Raw genomic sequence first — 26396 nt, 5'->3', positions numbered from 1 at the left:
CTAGAGAACTCTGAGAAAGACTGCCTGGGCGGGTGAAGACAATGCCCACTCAGCTGCTTGAGATGCCTTATTTAAAATCTACACCAGAACTGCCTCCCAGATTTCAAGGTCAGGAAAAGTCTGTATATCTTAAAAGATGACTGGATTCGTAACCTACTTCTCCCATTCACACTGGCTGTGAGGAAGCTGAGAGCTCAGTTTTCTGCTCTTCGGAGGCAGGTTCCCTCAGCCTCAGCCTTCTGCACACACCTTTCCCCTTACTCCATTCTTGCTCTGTGATCCTGGTTTTGACAGCTTTGTTGTATTGTGTCTCTCATTGGAGTCTTGCTGGAAGCAAGCATGGTATGAATTATTAAAAATTACCTAATACATAGACAAATAGGTTTCATCTCACAGGTCAATTTGTGACTAACAGTATCTGAGGTCATGTTCATTGAGAAAAAATGTCCTGACTGATCAGCAAGGAGTGTCAGGGCACGTGATAGGGCAAAGTGGCCTGCCATCCCAACCTGGTGTGAACTAGAGGCTTGGGACCAGCTTGGGACCAGCTGTGGAAAGAAACATTTATGACCTTGCTAGAGTGGGTGGGGCACACACTTCTGTGTGGGCTTTTTGTGCTATTGGGGGCATTTGTCTGATGAGGCTGGTGACTATGAGGAGGTGAGTAGCACTGAAATGGCCCAGAAAACATTTTTTCCAATCTTATAATTTTGTGCATGGCTGACCCTGTACAGTAGAAATGCCAGTGGGCAAGCAAATATTTGCTCTTACCATGGTCCTTCCAGAAATGTAGTGAGTTGGAACTGTTGGTGGGGGGATTTGAAGATGGGTTCATGTTATAGGGGCAGAAATGGAGAGGCGGTGACTTGCCACAGCCCAGGGCTAAGAGTTCTGGGCTTGGGTCAGGAGGCTTGCGAGCCTGACCTGGCTCTGCAATCTTGCATATGTCACTTCACTTCTCTATTCTGCCTCAGTTTCCCCATCTGTCAAGGGGCACAATAAAATTTGCCTGGCCAACTTCTGTGGGCTGTTGTGAGGATTAAAAGCTGAGGGTGACTTCTGAATTACAAAGTGCTAAACACACATGTCATACTGGCCACAATTCTTATTCATAGTCACAGAGCAAGTGCTGATGGGGTTAGGGGTGCGGGGCTCGCTGCATCTCCTGACCCACCATGCAGCCCCCTTCTCTTTGTACAATGGATAGAAACGATAAATAAAACCTCCCATGCACAAATATGCTATGCTCCCCAAGCCAAAATTTACTGTGAATTTTTGTTCAGGGTGTGAATTTCAAGCATTTGGACTGGGAGCGGGGAACAGAATGTCTTTGGTTGCTGGTGACATTTTGCTATATATAATCCTCACAAGACTCCCAGTGTTGCTCCACGACTGGCCTGGAGCTAAAATGCTGAAAAGGTCAGACAACAAAACAATGTGATGCACGTTCCCCTTTCTCTCTCTGTCTCTGTCGCACACACACACACACATACACACACACACGCACACTTGACCTTTAAGCAACACCACACTGAGGCAAAAATAAGGCAAGAATTATGGATAAGTACCTTTGGTCAGTGCACTATTACTTTCTCATATTAAATGCAGTTTTATATAGGAGAATCTCCTCAGGGAGCAATTTGCTGAGATACTGAGTAAAACTTCATTCATTCAGGTCACTGTAACCCTAAATTGGAATTGCATAAAAGGCTATGCGTATCGCCCATCCAGAGACTCAGAGTTTCTAGACCTCCTTGGATTTAAGGACCTCCAGAACCCTATCCATCTTGGACACCCCTCCACACGGCTGCTCCCTGGACCTTTCCTCAACAGGAACCACTTCTCTTCTAGAATTTCACACTGCCCCTTTCAGTCTCTGACCACAGCCTCTCCTTCCACCTCCCTCACTTCCAGTACCTCTGTTCTTTCTCTCCATTGAGAGCTTTGGGCCCTTCACCATTTTTTCCCAGTTCCTTGGCCGCTCTTTTATGGCTTTTCATGAAACCAGACAACTATCCAGTGTGAACCAAGGGTGGTTACTTCATTCGCTCTCTTAGCTTCATCTATCCATCCGTCCATCCATCCAAGGCATCTATTGAGCACCTATGATAAGCTGAAACTATAGTTGTTCAATAAACGTTTTAGGAAGGGGTGGATACATGAAGGCGTTGGTAGAAATTTAGGGTTGTTGAGTTTGCCCACCTGTTAAACTAATTAAAAGCCAATTAAGGACAAAAACAAAATTTCAAAGTAAAAATTTAAATGGCTCAGGGAAAAAATACTTTTATCAATTCATCCACATACATTCCAATACAGGTAATGGACTTTCACCATAATATCAATTTAAATGTTCATTATAATTGTCTTATATATTCATTAAAATACTAGTACTAATAACAACAGTAACAAAAACTTTACTGAGTATTTATTACCTTCTGGACAGCATGCTGAGCTCTTTACAAACATTCTCTCAATTAACCTTCACATGACCTTAGGAAGGAGGTGCTACTTCAGAGAAGGAATCCTGAGCCTCAGGTGTGAAGTTATTTGCCCGGGGTAATTTACTCTACTGCAGCTGGCAAGTGCTGGAGCTGGAATCCAAATCCTGCTCTGACTCTAGAATTTACCTTAGTTTAGTTTTAATAGCAATATGAATTTGTAAAAGATAAAACTAAGTAGATGATAAAAAGTTGAGTTTTTTTCTCCATCGAGAAAAACGGTGCCATGTGGTAAAGAAAACACTGAACTGGGAGACAGGAAAATTGTGTTCTCTCTCTGTCTCTGACACAAGCTCTGAGTCTTGGGTGAGTCCCCTTTCTCTCTGGGTCTCAGTTTCCTGCTCTGAGAGCGTTGGAGGAGTAGCATGAGATACTTAATGTAGGGTTGGAGTAGCTACACCAGGAGCTTCACTCAGATATTTCTACAAGTCCAAAGTAGGGAGGTCTGACCATTCTGAGTAAGAGCAACATGTGACAGGAAAATACTGAGTGAGCATTTTAGAGTCCTTTTTGAGCTGAAACACAGCAGACCAGCTGAGCGAGCAGGGCAGCCAAGGCAGCCACCCTCCAGGTCACACAGCTGAAGCAGCATCAGGAGCCTCTCCGAGGGGGCCTGCTCAGGGCTCTGGGCAGTTCCCTGATTTTCCTGCTGGCAGCCTATCGCTGACCTTCTTTCCCACCAGAAGTCACCCCTCACCGGGGAGGCTCCTGCCTATCTGTCCCCTTCTGTACTTCTGAACCTTTCACCCTGAAGCCTGGCAGGGGCTGAGGAACATCTGAGGCTTCTCCAGTGGAGAATTCCTGCAATGGAGAAAGAGGCACCTCCCCAAGCCACACACGAGCTGCCCAGACTTCTCAACCCTGGGACTCAGCTGGGAAATGGCCTCGGAGCTCCAGGGAAGGCATTCCAAGGCCAAGACTCACCTAAAGACGCAAGGCCGATGGCTGGATGTTTAAATCTTTATACCGCCAGCGCTCAGGCAAGAGGAAGCCTGAGAATGGCTACCTGTGCCTGGGAGCCCTAGTAAGCTGTGTGTGACAATGTGACAAGACCCAGCCCAGGCCCAACAGAGCTGGGTACCTGCCACCTGGAACATGCCTCCCAAGGATAAGGAGATTCTGAGGTGGCTGCTCTGCCCTTTCCCCCAGCAAGCTGACCAAATGCTGCATGAGGGATGTGGTGAGAGCAGAACATTCCAGGGCCTGCAGACCTGGCTTCTCTGTTTCGTGGGTCAGGACCTCCCATTCTTTCAAACACCTGGGTCTGACCTCTTTCAGGCTGAACAAACATGAGAGACCTGGGAAGAGCAGGTGAATTTGCTCAGCCTGTCTCCAAACCAAATGACTAAAAGCAACACATATTTCCATGGGAGCCCGCTCTGTTCCCGCAACAAACCACACACACAAGACTCCCACGGCAGAGTGCTCGTGAGAACGTCATTGTGACCCAGTGGAAAACTATTTCTTTTATTTATTTTTTCCTTCCAGGAATTAGAGCTGACAGAATCATGAAAGGGTCTTCATTTCTCTTGTACATATTCCATTAAACTCTAGTCCCTTGAGATGCTCTCAGAAAGAGGTTCCATGGCTGAAAACTTCTAGTCACAGAGGGAAACTCTGAATGTCACATATAACATATGCAATGTATACTAAAGGCTCTGAAAAGTCCTGCATGAAGAAATCTGTTTAACCCAGCGTTTTCTAAACTTATTTGAAAAGAGACCTTATCCTTCTGTGTCCCGCCCTCCCCACCTATGGCGGAGCACACTTTGACAGACACAACTCTCCAGAGAAAGAACTTTGTACCAGGTGGGGTTGGGTGGATTCAGGGCACAGCCATCTCTCCCTGGGATTACTGCAATTGCTGCTTCTTGCCAAGATCCTACAGTAACAGATCTCACCTCTTCCAGCTTTACTCCCCCTCCCCCAATCCATCCTCCATATCTTTTAAAACACAAATCTGTGCAGCCCACTTATTTTCTGAAAATCCTTAAAGGGGGCTCCCATTGCCTTTGGGATTATGTCCAAACTCCTTAGGGGGTGTTTACTTTGTCCCAAACTTAATACTCAACCCCTGCCCGTGTCTTCCGACACCTAGGCACATCCTGCTGCTTCCCAACCACACAGCTCCAAATCTTTGCTCAAGTGCCTAGAAGGCCCCCTTTCACCCAGGCCAACTCCTACTCAAACTGTAAGGCCCAGCTGCAATGTTACCTCTTTAGGGTGACCCATGGCTTTCCCTACCCTCAGGCAGCAGTAATTCTTCTCTTCTCTGGGTTGCCGCAATACTCTGGATATACCTTTATTGTAGCATATGTCACACTGCATCACAACTGTTTATTGACATTTCTGTTTCAATTATTAAAGAAATATATCTGGCAGGGTATCTTCTTTGTGCCAGGAACTATCCTAGGTATGATATAAAAATTCAATTCAGCAAAACATTTCTAAGTGTCCACTGTGAACAAGGGACTGTCTTACCTGCTAGATTACAAAGACAAGCACAAGAATCTCACAGTCTGATGGGGACACAAGAAAATAAAAAAAGCAGTTGCAACAAACTGTGGCCAGGGTAATAATAAAGGTGTGTGCTAGGCACATGGGAGCCACAAGGAGGGCAGGCAGCCCTGCTGGAGGAGAGGCAGTGAGGACTTCACAGTGTGGCCTGAAGGATGAGCATTCATGGGCAGACTGTGTACACATGGGGTGGGGGACGGAGAAGGGTAGCTCAGGCAGACGGAGCAGCATATGCCTGTGGAGTGAGAGGAGAGGGCCTTCCTGGAGCTGCAGCAAAATAAACAGAGCTGGAGCTTGGGAGAGGGGAGTGAAGAAGGAGAGGAGGTGGGGAGAGATGAAGCTGGGTGGAGTCCAGGGCCCATCCCTTTACGTGCCTGTGTAAAGAACCTAGATAGTCTGGAGGGCAGCGGGGACTGACTGGGGGGCTTTCAGCAGGAAAGGGGCATGTGTTTTAGGAATTTCATTCTGGCAGTAGAGTGGGTGATGGGATGGACAGCTGGAAGACATATCAGAGACAGGAGACATGTAGCCCCAGGGACAAATCATAAGTCCTGGCACAAGGCAAGGGGGACAGAGTGGGAGACGAGGGGCCAGATAAAAGAAGTGAAGGAGGACAGGCAGAGTGTGGGGGACTGGAGAAGTCTTTGAGATCGAGTGGGTCTGGCTCCACCACTTACTACATGTGTGCCCTTAGGCAAGTTATTTAATCTAAATATCAGTCTTCGCTGATCATAGAGAGGGATAATAATTCTTCTCTTGCAGTCCTGTCGTGAGAATTAAATGAGATAATGTATACAAAAAGCCTGGCACGTTGTAGGCACTGAGCCCATGAAGGTGATGGTTATTAAGGACAGGATTTAATAACAGGCCCGATGTGTAAGATGAAGGAGGAGGAGGAGCCCAGAATGGGGGATGGTGGCGTCCCTTGTTCACTGAGGTTGGGGATAAGCGAGGACAAACTTACTCGGTGAGACAGGCTGGCACGTGCTGAGTCTGAGGTGCTGGGGTGTTCAAGTGGACATGTTCACGAAGCAGCAGACTCTCCATGAGGCTCAGCAGAGAGGCATATAAGGTTTAGGGTATTGTGAGTAGTTGAAGTCATGGGACTGGATGAGGGTCTCAGGCAGAGCATGTGCAGTGAGCACAAGGCAGGGCCAAGGACAGAACCCTGGGCACACTTATGTCCAAGGAGCAGAGAGGGGCAGAGGGAGAGTCCAGCAAAGGAAAGCGAGCAGGTGAACCGGCGAGGTGGAAGGTGGGCTGGCAGAGCAGGAGTGTCAGATGCTGCTGAGATGTCAGGTGAAACAGGGATCTCCAAGTGTCTATGCGAGCGGGAGTTTAGAAGATCATTTGTGACCTTTGCTTGATTGCTTTCAGTGGAGTGGTGGGAAGGGAACCATTCGGCAGGGGATTAAAGGGCAAACGGAAAGCGAGGAAGTGTCAGTGATTCGGAATTTCAAGAAGTTTGGCTACCAAGTAGAGGGAGGGTGACAGCATTTGGGGGATGTGGGACTGAAGGATGGATTCATTTTCAAGATGGAAGGTGTACATATGAGATAAAGGAGCCAGTATGAAGGAGAAATGAGAGGAGTAATGATGGGGGAGATCCTAAGTAGATGGGAGGAGGTGGGAGCCAGAGTCTAGTTAGAATGGAAAGAAGACTTGGTCCCTCCCTCTAGGACCTCAAAGCCTAGTGGAGGGACAAATATGAAGCCCTCATACCACAGCTCCACCACAGACATGTAGAGGGAGTGACTCATTCTGATGGGGCAGGGGTTGGGAAAGGATCCACAAGGATGACAGGGAAAGTATTTGGTAGGTGAAGAAACTGGAAACCACGGATTGGATGGAGAAAGCGGGAATACTGAGCCTGAAAAAGAGAAAGCCAATTGGAATGAGGCATAATAATTATCTTCAAAGACATGAAGGACTGTTCAGTGGTTATGGAATTAAGTAGATTTATTTTATGTGGCCCTGAGGGAAAAAGCAGAGCCAACAGGTGGGAGTCAGAAGGACACAGATTTCAAGGCCATATAAGGCAGAGATTTCAAACACTGGATGGAAAGAGACTGCTGGTCACTGGAAGCCATTCCGTGGTCGCTGGAGCCCCGACTGGCACGGAAGTTGTGGAAGGGATTCCAGCTGAGGACGGGGGCTGAGGGTGGACATCTGAGGCCCTTCCTTCCCAGGTCCCACACTGGGAGATTCCCCTGGTGTGCCTGGGTCTGGCAGCCAGACTGGTGGGCTCCTGTGGCCGGCATTCTGGCCTAATGGGGAAAACTCCCATCGAGTAACAAGACAGTCACAGGAAGCACCAACTTCTAAGCAAAAGTCCCAGAATAGTGTGGCCCTTGCTCACATTGCTCACCGCGCTGACGGCAATCCCAGGCCAGACAGAAAACACTTCAGGAACAGTACGGATTTCCTCCTCAATTTCCCTGTTTGTCTGAGTTCCCAGGCAAGCACGCAAATGGCGCCAAAAAGCCCAGTGCTGGGAAGAGGATGGCGGCTGATCCGCTGATCTCTAGACCTCTCAAAGGTCAGAGGCCAGTACTGAGTTTTTCCTCTAGGGCGTAGGAACTCACTCCTCAGCCTTCTGCTTATACACTCGCACTTTTCCCAGGCACCAACCCACAGGCTGGCTTGGGGGCGTCAGCATTTACGTCATCTCTGATTTGCCCATAGATGGTATGTTTTAGTTGTCATGAGGTGGCTGATGTCCTCCATGAAGCTTCTCTGATGAGTAGGCCCATTCTGATCTCTCCATTCAGGTGTGCCATTGCAGTATTTGTACCATAAAGGCTGTCATACGATGGTATCTAGAACCTCCTCAGAGTCTGAACTGCCCCTCTCTCACAGAACTGGCTACATTCTACCTTGAATTATGACAGTTCGTCTGGGGGTGAAAGACAGTAAGGTCGGAAAACCCAGTCTGTGTTTGTGGGCTTTGGGGACCAAAGTGAGCCAAAGTTGGGGAGGGGAAGAAAGGTAAGACTGAGCCAGGTTAGGGGACAGACTAGATCATAGCCAGCAGTCGGCAGGGTCCTGGAGGGCCAGGGAGGTGTCTCACTCACTGCTGTATGGCACGACAGCTGAGGAAGGATCTTTAACTGACCCCCTTTCCTGCCCCCCCTGCTCTGGACAAATCAACTTCAGACCCCCACGTCAGAACACCAAACGTGCTGCTGTAGGCCCAGGGCCCTGTGCTTGCCTGGTTCCATAAGTATTGTTGAGCAAATGACAGCATGAATGAATGAATACCAGGGAACAGTCCCTCCACAGAAGTGTCCAGTGGTACACATCCCATCTGACTCACCAGCTCCCCTTGGAGCACACTCTCCTCTTCCAGGGGCCACAGCAGCAAAGCATCTTTGTATCACAAGAGCTCAGGCCATTTCCTTTACCCCCAAGGATTCAAGTTAACACAAATGAGGCCACTGGTAGGGATAGCTTCCCAGCTGGCCGGAGAGTGGGCAGCAAAGGGTCTGTGGTGATCGACCTCAGGTTTTGGAGTCAAATGGGCTTAGGGTGAGTGCAGACTCTTCCAATTTCTAGCTGGGTGATTTTGGACAAGATGCTTAACCTTTCTGAGCCTCAGTTTCTTTATCTCTAAGGGCTGCTGTGATAATTAGATGTAAAGTACCCAGCACAGAATAGGTGCCCTGTAGAAGTGAGTGCTAACTCTCTCTTGGGAAGAGGCCATGACTTTAAATCCAACTAAATGTCCCAGGCCCTTCAACCCCGTATTCCTCCATCAACCTTGATTGGCACCACAGGCAGGGCCGTTAACTAGGCACACATTAAATCTATGCAAACTCAGCAGCAATTATTTGAGCATATCTCTATTTTTCCCTAGTCAATTATAAGCTCCTTGAGAGCAAAGACTATTTGTGACTTATTGCTACGTTCAATAAATATCTGCCTATCAAACGAATGAATATGTGGATGAATACATGAATAAATAAACAATTAACTGAATGCTGCCTTGAACTATTTTTTTTCTTTTTGTGAAGAAGATTAGCCCCGAGCTAATATCCGTTGCAAATCCTCCTCTTTTTGCTGAGGAAGATTGGCCCTGGGCAAACATCGGTGCCCATCTTCCTCTACTCTATATGTGGAACACTGCTACAGCATGGCTTGATGGCATGTAGGTCCGCGCCAGGGATCTGAACCTGCGAACCCGGGGCTGCCGAAGTGGAGTGCATGAATTTAACCACTATGCCACCGGGCCGGCCCCCTTGAACTAATTTCTGATTATTTAATGTGTCCACATTACAGTCTCAGGAGGAACCGAATTCTTCCGGACAAGTCTTTTCTTTGTATTGGCCACACTCTGGGGCACAGATAAATACGTGCTGCATGGAAACTTGGAAGAGATTTCATGAATTATGTGAATGAGAACAAATGATTGGATAGATTCCCCTTAATTTCCCACTGCTTTTATCATTATCTGACCATGGGGAAATTATTTTCTCTCTGAGTCTCAATTTCCCCACCTATAAAGTGACAGAGGTGGTTCAAATGAGCAGGTTGTTTCTTGTTCAGGTTTTCTAAGACTGTGAGATTACAGTCCTAGGGATGGCCAGGTGGGAAAATGAGGTAAGATACAGATTAAGCCACAGAAGGCATTCCTAAAATTCAGTGTCCACGAAATGACTGAGCAGTGACCACCTCTGCTGAGAGGGACTCAAAATGTGAACGCTCCCTCAAAACATTACAATCAGGTCTTAGAGCTAACAGTTATGCTCTTTAATAAGATCTTGAAACTTTCTTTGTAGTCTGGATGCCAAAAGGTTAGGGGTTTTCCTTTGTTTATATCATTTTAAAACTACCAGGATAAGCTTGGAGCCAAAGGGCCTCAGCTTTTTCCTGGGGACTGACTGCACTGGCTGGGTTTGTAGTCTGTGGAGAGGCCTGTAGAGGGCGCCCAGCTCTGGTGAATGATGGGGCAAATGGGGGCACTGGCCATTAGATGGTTAAGGAAGAACCAGGAAGCACCAGCCAACTGACCCAAATGCTGGGGAATTTTCCCACCGCAAAAAAGAAATGATAATTATGTGATAGAGGTGTTTGCTAATGCTACGGTAGTAATCATATTGCAATATATTAACGTATCAAATCAACACATTGTATACCTAAACTTACACAATGTTACATGTCAATTATGTCTCAATAAAAATAAAAAAATAACAAAAAAAGGATGCTTCCCTCACTATCGGTAGCTAGATTTTTGAGAAGGGGAATTGATGGCTGGTCCCTCCATAGTCCCGCTATGGCGAAGACAGGTGGGGCACTAACCCTGCACGGGAACAAGCTGGAGAGAGAAGACGTGAATATGCTCAGTAGAAGAGTTTTCATAAGACTTTCCTCCCATTTATCCTCCTTGCCTACTGTATCAAGAAGGTGTCTGGAATACATTGGACTGTTCTTTCTTTCATGTAGAAGAACAGAAATAGAGAGTATCCAAGTTAGAGGGTGGGTGCTGGAGTTAGATCACCTGGGTTCACAGGTCGGCTCCACCGTTTACTAAAGGTGTGACCTTGGACAAGTTCCCTAACCTCTCTGTGCCTCAGTTTCCTCATCTGTAAAGTGTGCATTCATTCAATAAGTGTTTATTGAGAATTTGCACTGTACTGGGCATTGTTCTGTGTGCTTGAGATACAGCAGTGAGCAGAAGAGTCAAAGATGCAACTCCTAGAACTTCTATTTTAGCGGGACAGGACAATCATTGTAGCTACTTAACAGGATTATTGTATTAAATAAGTTAACATCTGTGAATTGCTTTGTTGTCCATAGGCGCCTAGGTTAGCCCAGCACTCAATTTCCACAGGGTGAAGTGTGTGAAGCTTGCTTGCTTATTTATTTATTTCCTGAGTGGCCTTTTTTTTTTTTTTTTTTAACACAAGGAACAGTCTTTGAGAAAGAACTGCTGCTTAACTCATTATAAAAAACCCATTAGTTTTTCTAATTACAAAAGAAACGCCTGCACACAAACGATCAACCATTATAGAAACGAATGGCTTAGAAAGCACAAATCTGTGGCAAGCTCATCCCTTAACTATAATCACTGTTAACAAGTTGGTAGAGATACATCCAGAAATTTTTTTCTTTACATAACTTATCTTGACGGAATTATTTGTTTTTAGGATCTATTTCCAGTTATCCAACTTTATTAAAAAACAATCTGGTTAAGCCTAAAAAATGAATGCAGTAGAATAAGAAGAGACTGTGTATGTGTATGAATGAGCAAGACATGGCGAAAGAGAGACAAAGAGACAATGAGAGTAAATATACCATGCCATGGAGTTGTCTGGAACTGCTACATCTTTTCTGGCATGGAATGATGAGGCTTGGATTTGGGAGTTCCAGCCTGATCCATCCTTTCTTTCCCTAGAGAAATGTATCAGTTAGCAGCTCAGAAAAATCCTTCCTGATAAAACACCTAGGTGTTCCAATTCCTTTCTGGATAATCAGGAGTGGGAATGGATGGTCTCTGAAATGCCCACAGGCAGTCGTTTTTGAGGATCTCGGTTTTCTGATGGTGTCTTGCCCTACCACTAGTACATTCTGCTGGATTTCCATAACTCTGGTTGTCATTTTCAGAAGGTTTTTTGGGTCCTTTTTCAAATTTGCCTGCTATTTTTTTCAGTGTTGGGTACTTTCCTTTTTACTTCATTCTTGTAAAAAATATCTCTTTAATACATTTAAGTGTAGCTGCTTTATAATCTTTCTCAGAATATCCTTTTTCTTGGGGTTCTAATTCTTCTATCAGCTGTGTATCTAATTTTCCCACATTATAGATGCCCACATGTGGATTATTGTGAATCATGAATTTATTTTCACTGGGGAATTGTTTTTCCCCTCAAGGAATCCCACACAGCATGGGTGGTAGGAGTGTCCCTACAGAGAAGTTTTACTTTTCCTTCTGCCAGGTTCTCCAGCCACATCACTGCTGGGGGACAATATTTTATACTCATTTCTTAACTTGGGAATTTTTGCACCATGTGTATATTATAATGTGGACTCTACATCCACATGTGGTGAAGGCGTGGTGTTTTGGTTTCTTCCAAGAGACATTTTCCCTCCCACAAGCTCTTCGTCATTTCCGTGGGTTGGGGAGCAGAGCCTACTTCTTCTTTGTGGAGGGTGCAGCCATTTGATGCTCCCAGTTTTCTGCAAGACTCTCAGTTCCAACATCCTGCCTTGTACAGGCCTCAATACTAGATCCTGCCTGGGTGTGGACCCATCTCCAAGCCTGAATGATAAGAAGGAAACAGCCAAGAAAACGGAATGACATTCAAGGCTGGGAAAAAGCCAACATGAAGGCTCTGCACGTGGTTCTAACCAAAACGCCATGTTGAAGGAGCAGCAAGAAGGCCAGGGTGGCTGGAGCTGAGAGAGCAGGGGGGAGGGTGGTGGGAGATGAAGCTGTCACAGGCTTCCTCCCAGCCCCAGGAGCAAAGGACGAGAGTGCTACGTGCATAGCCTCTTGATAAGTTGGTGTCAGTGGGTTGATCTTGGGGCAATTTAGTAACTTTCTATCTCTGGGCAAGTTTCTGTTTCTCATTTCTGTATTGAGAAATGTGTCCCACAAAAAGATGTTAGGTTATGCAAGGGGACAATGCTCTCAGGGTGGTGGCTCTGTAAGAGCCTAATAACACTCAGCTGAAATAACTGCAGAAAATATGAGATCTCACCCCCACGTGTACACACGAATATACACAACGCCTCACCACCTGGGGTGGGGGGCAGAGTTAAACTGAATAGGTGTGGGGGGTGAAGACCAAGCATTTACTAATCGCACATACAGAGATCTGAAAACGGAGCTGGATCACCAGTACTTCTAAAGCTGGTTTTTTCTTCTTAATACTGCACTGGGGAAGAAGAATTGGGGATGAGAGGGAAAGCATTACTGGAATGGAGGGGGTGGATGAGTGGGGGACCATGGGAGGAAGTGATGGATATGTTAATGGATTATTTAACTCAAGTGTGAATGCATGACTGGGGGCACCATCACAGCACTGCCTAAAGAAGAGTGGCTTTGGAAATTGCCTAAATTAATAGTAATAATAATAATAGCAAAGATTATCTAAGTGTTTACTATTGTCCAAGTACAATGTTAAGCATTTTATGTGAATTGCCTCATTTATCTATTATAAGCGTTCTACAAGTTAAGTCTCAAAAATCCATTTTAGAAATGAGGATCCTAAGGCACAGATAAATTAAATAGCTTGTTAATAAGTGGCAAGCAAGAAGTTCAAACTCAGGCAGTCCAGCTCTAGAGTGCATGGTTTTAGCAACCATTGTTGTTAGTGGGTGGGGTCTTAATAGGATCCCCTTTCTTAGGCGGTCTTAACAACTTTATAAGCTTCATTTTCCTCATCCTTTAAAATGGAGCTAATAACAGTACCCACCTCAGAGGGTTGCTGTGAGAATTAAATGAATTAATATTGAATGAAGGGCTCATATCAGAGTCTATACATAGTAAGCAATTAAGTAAAAAAGGGTTCTTGTTGTTATTATTATTATTAATCCATTGAGGAAAATCAGGAGAAAACCCCAAAACCTTTCTATTCCTTCATCTCCTCTGCCATAATCAGAAACTTTCATGCCTGAGCATGATTTTGTTCCTATTCTGGACACCACGTGACAAAGTCTGGCTGCTGAGGGAAAATGAAAAGGAAATAGTCAGCTAGTGTCACTGAATCCACATCTGCGGTCAGTGAACTTCCTCCTGCACATTTTGGCCTCAGGCCTGAGGCTGGACCTTGACTAACGAACTGCACGCCCTCTCAATTATTCAGTTGGTTTGGCCACAATGGAAACGAAAAGGTCCTAGAGAGTCGGGTGCTGGCCTGCATCTTGCTACGCCCTTCTAGCCCTTTCTGTGACCCAGGAGAGACTCCTTGCAGGCGTAAGAGTTCATCGTCATGCAAAATCCGCCTCCTATTCTGATGCGACCCTGTAGGACCTGGACTGGCAACAATTAACTACAACAGGCTGAGACTGGAAAACTGTACTGCTTCTTCAAGCTGGAAGGAGTCCCAAAGTTCCGTCCTCTGAGCTTCCTCAGATGTGGTCAAATTCCTAACCTCCAGTCCACTCTAATCGATAGGTAGCCTGGTGGAGGCTTTCAATCCCTCAACCAGCCAATCAACCACCCAACTCCTACCCTCACCATTTACTGTGGGCCCACCAAGAGTAAAATCATGCTCCCTGCCCCCCAGGAACTACCAGTCTGGTAGAGAAGTGACAGAGTCATAGGACCTGGGGAAGGAATGATCCACAAAGTCCATCTAGTCTGGCCCATGCTGAGGCTTGATCCCCTCTACAACAGTCCAGGCACGTCTTGCTCTGACTGTGAAAAGTTAAAGACCAAACAAGCTTTAAAGAAAAGCTCTAGACAATTAAAGAAGAGATGTCACAATGCAGTGCAGGATACATTACCCAATGAATTACATGACCAATAAGTTACTCTATGATTACAGACAGGGAAAGAGTTTCAAGCCAGGCTGTCAGCGCAGCTTTCCCTGAGAGGGCAGAATTCCAGTTGGGGCACTTCTATGGCTTCTGTTCTAATCTTCTCCCACATCCCGTCAATTTCAATACTCCTGCTGCTCAAGAACCTTCACTATTGTTCTCTGTATCAAGTCCCAAATAAGGTCTTGTGTGGCTCGGTAGTTTTCAAACATTCTTAGCAGAAGAATTCTTTAATTAATGAAATCTTGAGCAGAACCCTGATACAGAAAGCAATTAAAAACAATGAAGTGTTTCTTCAAGTGTTTAAATTTTATATGGTTGGTGAGAAATATTTCATTTAGAGCACCCCTGAAACACCTCTGTAAAGGCCTGGGGAATGGGGAAGCTTGGTTTAAAAATCACTGGATGAGAAGGCTGAAGCCCTTTCCTCTTTTGAGCTCTAATAATTATGAACTTCTGCCTGGGTTTCATGGCCTATTATACCCTGCTCCATTCCTACTTAACCTTATTTTGAACCAATAAACATTCATTTCTATTGGGGCCAAGCTTCTAGAGTCTTCTGCATACTCCTTGTGTTCTTGCTTTTCTCATGATGTTATCATCTATATGGAATATATGGAATGCATTCTTTCTCCTGTTGCTTAGTCAAATTTGACCCTGAATTTGTATAATTTCCATCTCTTCCCAGTCATCTCTGATTGTGCCTTTCCCTGAATTCCCATTGAATCGAAGGTCAACACCAAACAGTTGAGTACTTAACTCTTCTCTAATTATTTCCTGTTCAAAATTTTGTCTTCTCGGAAGGTCTGTAAGATTCATGAGGACATGGCCCACATCATTTCTTTCTTTTGAATCTCATTTCAGTGCCTAGTAGGATATTGGGCATGTAATCATTATTCAAAAGCCCCGGATAAGCGTGACTAGATACATTATTTGTTTGTGCTGCTCCTAGCTTTCTAAGAGCTTCTATGATGAGTTTTCTCACCTCAGTGGTGAAAATAAAGCTCAGGTCCCAGAGTGCTGGACGCAGTCCCTGCTGCTCCTGTCTCTTCGCCAGAAAAATGCACCCCCTCGTGGGACAAGTTTGAAAAATCAAATTCCAAAAAATAGACATATTTGTTGGGAGGATGATGTGAGTTTCTGTACTTCCACAGCAAGCTTTTTATAAGAAATCCCCTGAACAAGACAGTCACAACTGTCTTTACCTAACTAATACATTTGCCATCTCCCTCTTTCAAACTCATTAGCTGTCACAAAGTCAAAGCGTAAGGCTGGGGAATCAGGCCTGAGCTTGTGCCTAGTTAGTGGAGAGAGGCAGGTCTGATCCCATCCCATGATGTGTCTTCCAGGCTGGGGTGCCCAGATGTGTGAGCACGTTCCTCACATGTGGAAATGTAACTATGCCAGGCCTGAAAGCAGCTCACGTTCCTCAGGGCAAAGGGGATTCCAGCAGAAGCAGCAGGCACAGCCCTGCTCAGGAGGTTTTCAGACTGGAAGGAAACTGTCAGAGCAGCAGGTGCATTGTCAAGATGGACCGCCATGGTAGGGTTAGCTCAGAGAATGTGCTGGGTCTTTCCTCATGTAGATCCCTGGTGGAAAGACATGTGGAAAGTCTCTGTGTCTTGGGCCTTAACCTTCACCTCAGGCTCCAGTCTGACTCTGAAAGTTGGGGGAACTAGGGCCACTTGAAACACACCTCTTCTGGGGATATAGTTCATCAGAGTTTCTCGAACTTCAATCTTTGCATACCTTTATCAGAAGCATCAGGAAAGCATCAAAAATACAGATGCTCAGGCCTCAATCCAGGCCTACTGGCATAGGAGCCTGGAGTCTGTATTCTTGATAACTCCCCTGGTGATTTGGATGCCAAGCCAGCTTTGGGAACCACAGTCCAGTATTGACATGCCTATTTTTATTTGATCCACTGCTTTGTTCCACAGTGGGTTGGGGGCAGGCATGGGGCTGGGGTGTACCCAAGGGAGTGTATTCCTGAATGTTTTTGTAACTCAGAAGCAGCAGCTGCAGTTTCATGTGGACCAAACAGACAGGCTTGGTTTAGCTCTTGAAATATCCTGAACACCTGGAGAAGAAAAATCTTCAACCTTCAAGTTCCTTTGGCCTCTGAGTTGCTATTGAAATGCTGTAGGAGTCACAGAAGGACCAGCAAGTGTGAGTGCTCATAGAGTAGCAGACGCTTAGGCCACTAGCTCCTCACAGAACCAGGACTGCTAAAGCATAGCACACATGCTGCATGCCTCATTCCCCTGCTCAGGGCAGACATTGCTAATCAACCATGACACTCTGCCCTGTTGAACCTAGAGAGGCCTTGGAATCCTAGCAATCAGAGCTGGCACAAGGAATGAAACCTTTTTACCCTCCTTGCCATTCCTACCAACAATATCCTAGTCTAATCCTAAATTTTGTTGAACACTTTGACTCGTAACGCACAGTTCAGAAAATGGTGGTGAGCCACAATCTCCTTTTTCTCTTCTGTCTCTAGGTGAACTCAATCATTCCCTTGACTTTAAATACCATCTATGAATTGGCAACTCCCAACTTTATATTTCTACCCTAGAACTCTTCTTGAGCTCCAGACTTAGACAAAGACTCAGAGGGTAAGAAAACTTAGAGATCAGCTCTCAATTCCAGTAGATACATAAAAATGTCTTTGCGTAAAAAGCTCCTTGAGAGCAGGACTGCTTATTTCTCCATGGATTGCTGACCATGCCTGGCAAACATCTTATATACAGCAGGCACTTGGTAGATGACTGTCAATTTTATATGATACATTTCCCTGCTTCTATAAGTAACCATTATTCTTTTCTCTGCCCTTCTTGCATTTCCAGAGCACAGTCTCCTATAATGCTGGCTGCCCTATTCCTTGTCCCTCCCAGGCTGGACAGGGTGTGGTAGTCTGTTACATTAGCGGCTCTCCAATGAACCATGCCTTCTAGAATTTATGTTCGTGTGTTATCTTCTCCCTTGGAATCTGGTATGGACCTGTGATTTGCTTTAACTAGTAGAATGTGGTGGAAGTTATACTGTGCCAGTCCCACTACAGTGTGAGCCTCAGGTATCAAGTGTAAGATGGTGCGTGCGTGTGTGTGTGTGTGTGTGTGTGTGTGTGTGTGAGAGAGAGAGACAGAGAGAGAGAGAGGGAGAGAGAGGGGGAGAGAGAGAGGGAGAGAAATAGAAAATCAGAGATAGAAAGATGAAGAAAAAAGAAAGAAATTTTCCTGGAGCTAAAAAGCAGATGACATTTTTTTTTAAAACTATCATTTCCCTTCTTTGTCACTCTTATTTCAGCAGATTAGCAATCTCTACCTTTAGGGTTTGGGGAGACAGAGAGAAAGGGGGTGGTTTCCTTTCCTGGCCTGCTTAAAGGCTGAAGCTGCTGCTGACATCAAACTTCTGTCCAACCCAGGCCAAGCATCAGACAGAGCGAGGGCTCCAGGTGCAGACTTAATCAGACCATTCTCATCCATTCTACTGTAAGTAACAGAAATGAACAATGTAAGTGGAAACCATCGGGGAAGATTTGTCACTCAGATGCAAGCTCCGTATCCCACTGCATGGCAGGGAACAAGCAGAAAGAATGAAACCACTAGTCTTCATCACGGGAACGTCAGGCTTTGTCTCAGCTGCGAGTAGGACACTCGCAGTCATCTGTTGCTGGGTTCACAGACTGACATGGAGATTCCTTCTGCCCTCGTGGGCCCTCTCCAGTGGCCAAACCCCAGGATGTTAACTAAGCCATAGTGACTCTTTTTCACACCAAAAAATCTTAAGACACACCCCGATTAGTGGGTAGGGGCAAGAAGGTGGATCTTTTTATTAGCAGGATGTTGGAAAGAGACAAAGATGTTGAAGGCAGGAGTCACTGTTTCCCAAGGTTCTTTCTTAAAATACCTTGTGTTTGGCTTCAGGTTTGCTGACTCACCCCTAAGCCGGGCATTCCATCTTGGGGCTACTATATTCCTGAGAGCGCCTGGGGAGACCAGCTCTTTCCCCACCTACAGTATCCACAGCAACATCTGCTTTAGCTTACTAGAAAGTCAAAACAACCGACTGTCAGCCCATCATCTTTTCCACTTAAGGACACATTCCTCTTGGCTGACGCACGCCTCTCCCCAAGGGTTCACCCCTGGACTGCCCGTGTGTCTGTGAACTGAGTTTGATGATAATTTGAAGAGCCTCTCACATCCTAGTTTTTTTAACCTTCTCACACGAATAGCAAGACTTCTCTGCGGGTAATCACAGAGTGACTACTGACTCATTAGATAAGCAGTCAGCCCTGAAAACGGGAAGCAAAAAATGGGCTCTCAAAGCCAATTTCATTCCCTTGTCTTTTCATTCACAGGTAACTCAGCATTGTAGAAAGCAGTCTGGCCTCGGAATCAGCAAACCCAGGTTCAACCTGCAGTCTTGCCAGATACTGGGTGACCTGAGACAAGTTCCTTAGCCCCTCAGGGCCTCAGTTTCCTTCTCCATAAAATGGAAATAATAATACCTATCCTGCCACCCATGCAGGACTCTTAAGAGATCCAAAAGAATACTGGGGTGGAAAGGCATCTTGAGCATCTGATGCTTAAATTACTTCTTATAATAGCACCTCCTATAATAAGCTATGCAACCTACCCTTGAACTCTTTCTGTGACAGGGAACTCATTTCCACAGGGAGTCTAGTACACTGTGGGATAGCTCTGATTTATTTTGAGCTGAAAACTGCCTCCTTTGGCATTCTACCAATTAGTTCTTCTCCATATGGGTATAAGGAAACAAGTCCAGTCCTCTTCTGGAAGAACAGCTTTCAGATATCTAGAGGGAGTACTGCACCCCTGATATGGACACAGCAATCCCTAAGTCTTCTTTCCACTAGGCTAAGCCTTTGGTCCCCGTCACTGTCATGATTATTGTTCTCAAGAGGCACTTTAGGTAATTTGTGACCTTCGAAGTATCTTGTCTGGAACTGAATGTCATATTCAGGATGGTCTGAAATGGGGAGAATTAAGTGGGACATTCACCTGTCTTGTTCTAGATGATATGCCTCTATTAACGCAGCTGACCCTTGAATTAGCTGCTTTGGTGGTCACATCTCAATACTCAATAACAGCACTTCCTCCACAATCTCAGCTTCTGATTTCAGCTTCTTCCTCTTCTCACCTAACTTTCTCATTACCATTTCCTTTCTTTCCAGCTCATTCCACCTAGTACCCAACTCAGTAATTCTTAGGCCTCATCAGGACTTCCCGTCCACTGACCATACCACTGTCCCTTACCCCTCCCCTCCACCACGTCCTCATGTCCCTTCTTATCCAGTCTAGATCTCATGACACATCATTATAATCATCCCGTGGAATACACTCTCAATTTCTTTCTCTCTTGCCTGGCAAAAATCCCAAGCCTGATTAAATCCTACTCTCTGCCTCTTCCTGCCCTGCATCCAGTTGAAACTGGCTAGAGAAAAACACAGAAATAGGTTAATTGAACTAAGTTACACTCATGAGCAGCAACCTCAGGGGGGCCCATGAAGCTACCCAGCAATCATTCTCTAGTTGATTCCTCTAGTTGGACACTCTAGGTCATACCTCCTCCATCCTTAAACCTCCACCACTTCTGTCCCATCCTCTCTCTCAGTGGATGACCTTGCCTTCCTCCGATGGGGCTCCCACATGCTCCCCCACCACATCTACCCACCTGCCCACATCTGTGCCCAATGCCCTGCCTTCCCTCTCTCCCTGAGGATGGGCTTCTGTGCTCTTATCTAAGATTATGCTCTCCAGGTGTGCACTAGATTGCCTCTCGCTTACTCGAGAATTTTTGCCCCCACACCCCATTACTAATTTCCTCTTCTACAAGATCATTCCCATCCCATATAACTAAATATTATATTCTCTCATCTTAAAAAACCAAAACAAAAAACACAACAATAATAAAATGCTTTCTTCTTATCCCCAGAGAAGGATACCAGATAAAGAGACTTAAAAGTTCAGTAACCTGGAAGTGGTGGGGTCAGTTTGCCCACCCCCAAAGCCCACCCAAATGAGACTTCATGGGCTGCAGAGGCCAGAGCAGCTCCCACTTCAGCCCACTGCTCTGGCGTGAGTGGCTGAACTGGGCAAGGGAGTACTTTGCCAAGGACATCCAGGCTGGTTCTGCCATACCTGGGCACTCTTGGGATAGCAAGAAGGGCTGGAGGTTTTCAAGCGAGAAGGGGACCTGCTTGGTTTGCAGGGGCCTGCTGAGCTGCTGAACCTCTGTCTTGACTGACTTGCCTGTAAGACTAAAGGTAGGTGGGTTGGGGGGCTGTTATCAGGATGCCATCCCAGCAGCATGTCAGCCACAGCAGGTGAGCAGGTGGCTACGATGGCAGACAGATGGGGTAGGCGAGGGGGATGGAAGCCAACAATATTGCACACCCTAGTGCAGAGATGACACCTCATAATTCTCGCAGGCCCAGAGCCCATGTGGCCTGCTATGGTTGCTCATTAACACTGCCTGGTCCTCACATAGAGGTGGAAAATGATGACTAACGTGACAAGCTGCCTTCCAAAGCCATTTCGTCAGAAGGGCACACTTTTTTTCATCACTCACAATGTTCCTATTCATGTCAACATCCCAGAAGAGCTCAGGCCAAGGAGGATTTCCTCCGGGACATCAGATACTTAACTAATCCAGATCACAGTCCTTCAGCTATCAACCCTCTGCCCTCTTCTGTCTGCTCCCAAAGATTCTCCCAGAGAATGAGCCCATTCAGCTTTGAGTCTTCCAAGTACAGGGGGTCAAGATTGGAATTTTCAGACCACCTGGAAAAGCATGCATCTACTGCCTCTTGTTTGTGTATCTGTCAAAACTAGTATTGCCTTTAGTCATGCTATCTCTTAAAAGTCCTCTTCTAAAAGGGACAAACTGACCCACTTACTTGTCTGTCACGGCCTGCATGAACTCATCCAGCAGGTCGTCGTATTCCTTCCCGTGCACACGCTGGTGTTTCAGGCCAATGTACAGAGGGTCTCTGAGCAGCTCCTGGAACAGACAGCATCCATTTCCTCAAGTGTCTTGGTTTAGCAGGAAGGACCAGGGGGTGGGAGAGGAGAAGGGAGGAGAAAGCCGGCTGCCCTCCCACCTCCCTAAGTGTCATCTCTGGAAGGGTCTGGAGGCTAAGCCACTGACTCCCAGGTGGTCTCCACTTTAGGAACCAAGAATGCTTTGAACTAGGCAAGCCTCTCTCAGGCACTGTCTTCCAACCTTTGGCTGCAGGCTCTGGATTTATTTCAGGGTTTCTCAATAGTGGTGCTACCGGCATTTTGGCTTGGATAATTCTTTGATATGAGGGCTGACTTGCACATAGTGGGATATTTAGCAGCATCTCTGGCCTCTAGCTGCTAGAAGTCAGTAGCACCACCAGTTGTGACAATAAAAACTGTCTCTAGACATTGCCAAATGTCTTCTTAGGGGCAGAATTGTTTCTGGTTGAGATCTGCCATAGGCAGCATCTGGATTGAGATATTGGTTCTTGTCCAAAGCGACTGATTTGGACTTGAATTAGAAAACATTTCATTCATTCATTAATTCATTCATTCAATGAAATCTTAATACCTACCATGTGCTTGGCACTGTTCTAGGCCCTGGGGATACAAGGATAGAATGATATAACCAGAAATTTCAATTCAAGAAAGATGTCCACCTAAATGCCAGCCTGTATTAGGTCACCCCCCCACTCCACCTCCTGTAGCTTTTTCTGTCACAGCATTCACATACTGTTTGGTCACCTTCTGTGTCTGCTTTGGTCTGATGACCACTCCCACTGGCCAACTTTCCATGTCTTCTATACCGCCCCCAAAGACACACTCTTGCACAGAATCAGTGGACTCATTCATGCATGACACATTTACCGATCATCTATCACTGCTGACATTGGGCCCTGCGAGGGATTTGTAGATGAGTAAGAAATGGCTGTTACCTTTAAGGTGCTCACAATCTACTGCACTGGCTGATGAGTAAACTAACAAGCTCTACTACAGGGCAGAGTGACATTGCATTGGAATGAAGCACGTGGAAGCACAGAGAAGCACTGAAGTAATTCCAATTGTGGGATGGTGACGGTTGTCTCATGGAGGAAACGGTCAGGCAGTAAAAGATGGGCAGATTTTGACAGGTGAGCTGGGGCCCCCAGGCTGAGAAGTCAGCACAAAGAAAGGTTGGGGGCTGGAGAAAGAGGAGGAAAAAGTACCTGGTGTGGTTAGGAAACAGGAAGTAATTCCATGTGTTAGGGTCTCCAGAGATTATCTCTTTTTATGTCTATATCACCAAAATATGAGCACCTTGAGGACAAGGTTTTGTGTTATCTTCAACTCCACCACTGACTAGCTGTGTGACCTCGAGCAAACCACGTAACCTCTCTGAGCCTTCTCATTTGTCAAATATGGATAAAATACCAGCTGCGCAAGGTCATTGCGATGATTAAATAAAATAATATATGTGAAAGAGCTTTGTGAATTATAACATATGCTATAAAGTAATGGCAGCAGCTTTAACTTTCACAGCACTTCCTATGTGCCACGTGCTAAGAAATATTCCAGGTTCTTGAATCTCCCCTATGAGGTATGCAGCCACGGAGGTGTGTGGCTCAAAACTCCGTTAAGAGAATCTGCTGAGGAAGGGTAATTGGTGGACAGCCTTCAGCTGCCACACTCTCCCTGGGCTGCTCCCAGCTAATGACTTAGCATGGCAGGCTGCTAGGGTGGGCCAGTCCTGCCCAGCCAAGGCTCCTCTCAGGCAATTTTTGCTCAAGGACTTCCCATTGGCCTGATACTTTCCCAGGGCTGCATTGCAGGCGACCTCTTCTTACTCTGCTCCCTCCTTCCTTCTCTCCTTTCACAAGTGACAGACCTGCATCCTAGTCTGAAGGCCCCACTCACCCACCAACTATTCCTGCTCCTTCCCTTTATTCTTCACAGGTGCTCCTCCCAATAAACTTCTCACACATCTGTCTCCTGGAGGACCTGACCGGACAGAAGTAGGTCTTATTATGTTCCCCTATTTTACAAATGAGGGAACAAGACACAGAGAGGTAAATGAGATGCCCAGACCTTGGGCAGGTAAGCGGAGGAGTCAGGATTCAGACTCAGGCTGCCTGCTCCAGAGTCTATGACCTTAACCTCCGAGCCACGCTGCTTAGGCACCTCTTTTGCGCATCAACCAGAATTGAATTGTTTTTGTTAAAGACGCTGCTCTAAGTCCATATTGTTTTGGTGGTGCTGTAGGAGGTGCGTGGGCAAAGGTGTAGGGGACAGAAAAGAACAGGAAATATCTGCCTTCCCCACCTCCACCCAGTCCTGGGTCCACGTACTTGGAGGTGGGTTTAGCGCTCTCTCCAAGGCACCACAAGTCTACACTAGAAAGAGGGTGGGTGCTAACCTTCTTTCTCACTCTCCTCACCCCTGGATTATACATCCTAGAGATTCTTTAGCATTCTGCCCTGGTGCTTGTGTGTGTGTGGGCTGGGAGGGCGACTAAAGGACGAGAGTGGGACATATATGGTGCCTACCCTTCCACGTGCCACCTTCAAAGTGACCATCTAAAGTCCACTTAGAGGCAGCAACCATCCAGCCAAGGGGGAACAATAAAGTAAATGATGGTATAACAACTCAACAGACAGCTAGGCAGTCATTACAACTGGTGGTTTTTAAGATTGTGCAGCCACCTGGATAAACGTTTATGAGATGATTTAAAGTGAAAAAAAGCAGGATTGCACAGATATAATTTCAACTATCTGAAACACACACACATACAGCCTGGAAGGGCATACACAAAAATGACAAAAATAGTCTAACTCTTGGCATTTGCATAAAATATTCACTTTTTTAGTTCTTATAGAGATTAAAGGGTCCACAGTGAGTTATAATTTGAAATGTTGCCAAGTCACAGATTTCACTCGCTGTGCATCAGGCAACACAGAGTGAATTCCTCAGTGCTGCATATGAGGTTTCTGGAGCGAGGCACATTCTCCAGTGGTACTGAAGAATTTTAGGATTTTCCAAAAACTTCTCAGTGTATCTGCATTGAAGATCAAAGGTCAACCATAATGAGGTACTGCTGAGATATAAGGGTGCCTATAAAAACTTTTTAAAAGTCTTTATATTTTGCCTTTATACTAAAACATTCTATGCTTTAAAACTAAGCACACACACAAATTGGAACAAAAGTATCTATATGGAGATGACACTAAAAAACAGCTGCTTATATTTGTATAGAACTTTCAAATAATTCACTCCTTCTGAATCTAAAGTAATTTGATCCTTTTGTCTGACATATTCTTATCCCCATTTGACAGATGAGGAAGGTGGAGTTCAAGGGTTTAAATAAATTGCCCAAGCTCACACAGCCAGAAAGTGGCTAAGCTGAAATTGAGCCTTGCTTTGACTGGGTCTCATGACAGCGTCCTTTCCACCTCATCATTCGACACTGTAGGGAGCAGGAAACCTGGGGGAGGCTCCTCACCCTCTGCCAGGTCCTCCTGGAAGAGTTCGGTAGTAGTGGGTTGTCTTGTTCCAAGACAAGAAGTCCACATTCTGCCCAGTGTCCCACAGAGTAATTCAGCTGTAAGAATGAGTGCAAGCCAAGTGTGGGACTGTTAACTAGCCCGGACCCTCTCCCTCAGCCCTCCTCTATCCTTGACTTCCTCACAAAAATGTTAAGAAGAGAAGTTTTCAGCAGGTAGTATTGCCAGATAAAATATAGGACACCTAGTTAAATTTGAATTTCAAATAGGCAATAATTTTTTTTTAGTCTAAATATATCCCAAGTATTGCATGGAACATGTAATACTACGCTAAAAAAATGATTAGCTATTTATCTGAAATTTAAATTTAACTGGTGTGCTATATTTTTCTCTGCTAAATTTGGTAGCCCTATGAAGAGCGACAGAAGGAATCTTGAAGTTGGGAGGCAGTGTACTGCATAGTTAAGGGCACTGCCGGCCTGGCGGCCCTGGTCAGGATGCTCTCTCTGAGCACCCTTAGTGTGGCCTGGCTTTAGAATCAGAAGGGTGCTCTGGGCTTTGGAATCAGACCGCTTTGGGTTTGAATGTCGGCTCTGTCACTGAGCTAGCTCTGTGACTTTAGGCAAGGTATTTTACTTCTCTCTCCATTTCTCTTCTCTGTCAAATGGGGATAATAATGATCTCTACGGCATAATGCCAGCTCTTTGAGGAAAGCGTCCTTAGTCCCCTGCGTCTCGCCAGTAATTTCTACAATGCTGGCGCAGGGCAGGCCCTTAAGAAGTGTTTATTGATGTGAACTGCATGAGTCCCAGGACTGGGCGAAGGACATCTTCAATGAAGAACTATGAAGGTCTTAGAAACCACTTGTTTCAGTTTTCTCCAAATGAGTTTGTGAGGCCCAGAAAGGTTAAATGAGCTGCCAAGGTCACAAAACAAATTTGGTGGGAGCAACAGGGTGGAAACAATGGCTTCTAGACCAAGGGTCTTCCCAGCTTACCCACCTCTGAGCCCTGCTGCTTCCCCTCTGTTAGATAGTCGCCAAGGTCCCTTTGGACCTAAGTCTATAACTATAACTCTGGGTTAAGGCCTTTATCCAAAGCAGGTTAACTAGAACTTTCTCCTCTGCCTGAGTGTTGAATATGCCTCTATGGCTGTCTGCCCAGCTCTCCAAGGTTTGTCTTGGAGACGAAATGTCATGGCAAACAAAACGGGTTTCCTCCTCTTCACTTGCCATGTCAGTGACCACTAGGTTTAAGCTGGAAGAGAGATGAACCTCCTGGCCCCGAAAAATATTTATCTTGCCGTAGCAACAGGCACACAAAGATGTTACTCAGAGAGCATCTGAGGTCTGGGGAGGTCATGGGATTGGGTTCATGCCGTGGACACAGTGCACTTCC

General features: G+C 45.8%; 1 protein-coding gene across 1 annotated transcript in view; it reads right to left on the bottom strand.

The window, feature by feature from the left end:
• ME3 (malic enzyme 3) overlaps positions 1-26396 on the bottom strand; it is a 181774-nt gene that overhangs the window by 23294 nt on the left and 132084 nt on the right. The window contains exon 6 of the mRNA XM_058545451.1: positions 21418-21521. Within this exon, the coding sequence (XP_058401434.1) occupies positions 21418-21521 (104 nt within the window). The remainder of the gene's footprint in view (positions 1-21417; positions 21522-26396) is intronic.

The sequence above is a fragment of the Diceros bicornis genome, chromosome 7 (genome assembly GCF_020826845.1).
Source record: "Diceros bicornis minor isolate mBicDic1 chromosome 7, mDicBic1.mat.cur, whole genome shotgun sequence".
In the NCBI taxonomy this organism is placed as follows: Eukaryota; Metazoa; Chordata; class Mammalia; order Perissodactyla; family Rhinocerotidae; genus Diceros; species Diceros bicornis.
This window is presented reverse-complemented; position numbering and strand designations above follow the sequence as displayed.